The sequence below is a fragment of the Salvelinus sp. IW2-2015 genome, unplaced genomic scaffold, assembly GCF_002910315.2.
Source record: "Salvelinus sp. IW2-2015 unplaced genomic scaffold, ASM291031v2 Un_scaffold6265, whole genome shotgun sequence".
NCBI classification, from domain to species: domain Eukaryota; kingdom Metazoa; phylum Chordata; class Actinopteri; order Salmoniformes; family Salmonidae; genus Salvelinus; species Salvelinus sp. IW2-2015.
Window position 1 is genome coordinate 1 of NW_019947528.1, and position 3,311 is coordinate 3,311.

Genomic DNA, 3,311 nt, shown 5'->3' on the forward strand with positions numbered 1-3,311 from the left:
TCTCCCTCTTATCCAGGTCTCCCTCTTATCCAGGTCTCCCTCTTATCCAGGTCTCCCTCTTATCCAGGTCTCCCTCTTATCCAGGTCTCCCTCTTGGCCAGGTCTCCCTCTTATCCAGGTCTCCCTCTTGGCGAGGTCTCCCTCTTGGCCAGGTGTCCCTTGTAAAATAGGTCTTCTGACTTGCTGGATAATAAAAGTCTAAGTATATCACCACCATATTAATAAACATGTATGACCTTTGATCCTTGACCTTTAGGTGTGTACCCTGGTGTTCAGCTCCACCTACCAACCTGGTGACCCTGAGCTGACCTCTGTGATGGAATACAACGACGGTATCGTCCAGACCATCGCTAGAGGGGGACTAGTTGACATCTTCCCCTGGCTACGGGTAGGAGACTCGCAGGGTCATACACAGACACAGACACATCCGCACACACAACTGATACAAATAGGTGAACAGGTTGTTGAAACATGTACAATGCCATGAAAAAGTATTTGCCCCCTTCCTGATATATCATTTTTTTGCACATATGTTTCAGATCATCAAACAAATTTAAATATTACACAAAGATAACCCAACTAAACACAAAATGCAGTTTTTAAGTGATAATTTTATTTATTAAGGGAAAAATCTATCTGAACCTTCATGGCCCTATGTGACAAAGTAATTACCCCCTAAACCTAATAATTGGTTTTGCCACCCTCACCACCCTCCGCAGCAACAACTGCAATCAAGCGTTTGCGATAACTGGCAACGAGTCTTRCACATCGCTGTGGAGGAATTTTGGCCCACTCTTCTTTGCAGAATTGTTTTAATTCAGCCACATTGGAMGGTTTTCGAGCATAAACCGACTTTTTAAGGTCACGCCACAGCATCTCAATCGGATTCAAGTCCGGACTTTGACTAGGCCACTCCAAAACCTTCATTTTGTTTTTTTAAGCCATTCAGAGGTGGACCTGCTGGTGTGTTTTGGATCGTTGTCCTGTTGCAGAACCCACGTGCCCTTCAGCTTGAGGTCACGACCTGGTGGCCCGTTATTCTCCTTCAGGATGTTTTGGTAGAGAGCAGAATTCATGGTTCCATCAATCACAGCAAGTCGTCCAGGTGCTGAAGCAGCAAAGCAGACCATCACACTACCACCATCATCACACTACAGCACTACAGGAAGAACAGGACAAGACAGTGATCGTCCTCGCAGTGGCAGACCACGTGTAACAACACCTGCACAGGATCGATACAATACAATACCTAACAATACAATACCTGGCTCAGACGGAGGGTGCAATGCTTCAAGCTCCGATAAAACAGGTTATTTGATTATTTTTCTGTGTGTTTTCTAGTGTATTTCTCATGTTCTTAAATAGTTGTTTCAATTACTAACATACACCCACTAACATACACCCGGGTAGAACTATTTGAATGCGAATCGTTTACTCCCACCGTCCCACCCGACCTTCCCAAATTCACGCGAGAAGGCAGACCAATGAGCTCGCCTTAATCGATGAGACCTCGGGCTACCTGGGAGTCCTGCCGGAGAGTAGGAAGCAGAGATGCCGACGGAGAGGCAGACATGGCGGGGTCTTAGTGAGATTAAGACGTCGGCGACCATCCTCTATTGCCGAGCAACTACTCCCCAATGTCCAAATCAATAGACGTCGGCGACCAGTCTCTATTGCCGAGCATACTACTCCCAATGTCCAAATCATTAAGACGTCGCGACCAGTCCTCTATGCCGAGCATACACTCCCAATGTCCAAATATTAAGCGTCGGCGACCAGTCCTCTATTGCCGACATACTACTCCCCAATGTCCAATCATTAATGAATAAACTTCAAGAGCTCAGAGCGAGGCTCTCAGAGGACATCAAAGATTCCTCATCCGACTTTCAGAGATTCTGCATAAATTATGTTTTTTTTTAGATTTCTGTAAGTCTTTAGCTGACAGTCTAGGATTCTTCTTAACCTCATTGAGCATTCTGCGCTGTGCTCTTGCAGTCGTCTTTGCAGGACAGCCACTTCCCTAGGTAGTGGTGGACTTGACGAACATCAAGGCTTTTAGAGATACTTTTTGTAACCCTTTCTAGCTTTATGCAAGTCAACAAATTCTTAATCTTAGGTCTTCTGAGATCTCTTATGTTCGAGGCATGGTCCACATCAGGCAATGCTTCTTGTGAATAGCAAACTCTAATGTTGTGAAGTGTGTTTTATAGGGCAAAGCAGCTCTAACAACATCTCCAATCTCGTCTCATTGATTGGACTCCAAGTTAGCTGACTCCTGACTCCAATTAGCTTTTGGAGAAGTCATTAGCCTAGAGGTTCACATTACTTTTTCAACTACACTGTGAATGTTTAAAGATGTATTCAATATAAGACAAGAAAAATACATTAATTGTGTGTTATTAGTTTAAGCACACTGTGTTTGTCTATTGTTGTGACTTAGATGAAGATGCAGATCAAATTTGATGACCAATTTATGCAGAAATCCAGGTAATTCCAAAGGTTCACATACTTTTTATTGCCTCTGTAGGTCTGTATGGCAGGATGACTGGGCTGTACGACACTACCCTCCGTGTGCCTTATGGTCAGATGCCCAACAGTTCCCATGTCTGTTAAGATATTGTTAAGGGGAGTAAGAGTACAAGGCGGTGATGCCAACCGTCAGGATGCTCTTCTGTCTGCGTTGTCCGTTTTGTCTTCCATTGTTTGTTGTTGTTTGTTTATTTCAGCCCCCGTCCACACCAGGAGCCTGATGCCTGGTTATCCTGAGTTCAAATATAGGTTAAATAAAATAAAACCGAGACTCGGTGTTATGATATTTCCACGAGCAGCTCATAGATGAGACACGTTACATGCATATGTAACGGATGTGAAATGGCTAGCTAGTTAGCGTGGTGCGCGCTAAATAGCGTTTCAATCGGTTACGTCACTCGCTTTGAGACCTCGAAGTAGTGGTTCCCCTTGCTCTGCAAGAGCCGCGGTTTTGTGGAGCGATGGGTAACGACGCTTCGTGGGCTGACTGTTGATGTGTGCAGAGGGTCCCTGGTTTCGCGCCCGGGTTCAGGGCGATGGGACGGACGTAAAGTTAAACTGTTACATTGGTACACGACGCAGCTCATAGATGAGACGTTACATGCATAGCAATACACTTACAAGAGTCACAGAATATCTTCCCCAGTGGAGGCTGCTGATGGGGAGGACGAGCTATGAACAGGAATAAATGTAACGGTACCAAACACCAATTTCGTTCCAGCCGTTATTATGAGCCGTCCTCCATCAGCAGCCTCCACTGATTACCGCATGTGCAAGGCTGC

The 3,311-nt window shown here is 45.2% G+C and overlaps 1 protein-coding gene across 1 annotated transcript in view; it reads left to right on the plus strand.

Moving 5' to 3' along the window:
• Nucleotides 1–256: 256 nt before the first annotated feature.
• Nucleotides 257–3,311, plus strand: part of LOC112078788 (steroid 17-alpha-hydroxylase/17,20 lyase-like) — a gene marked incomplete at its 5' end in the record, with an annotated part of 15,073 nt that continues 12,018 nt past the window's right edge. The window contains one exon of the mRNA XM_024144920.1: nt 257–388. Coding sequence (XP_024000688.1) covers nt 257–388 — 132 coding nt within the window. The remainder of the gene's footprint in view (nt 389–3,311) is intronic.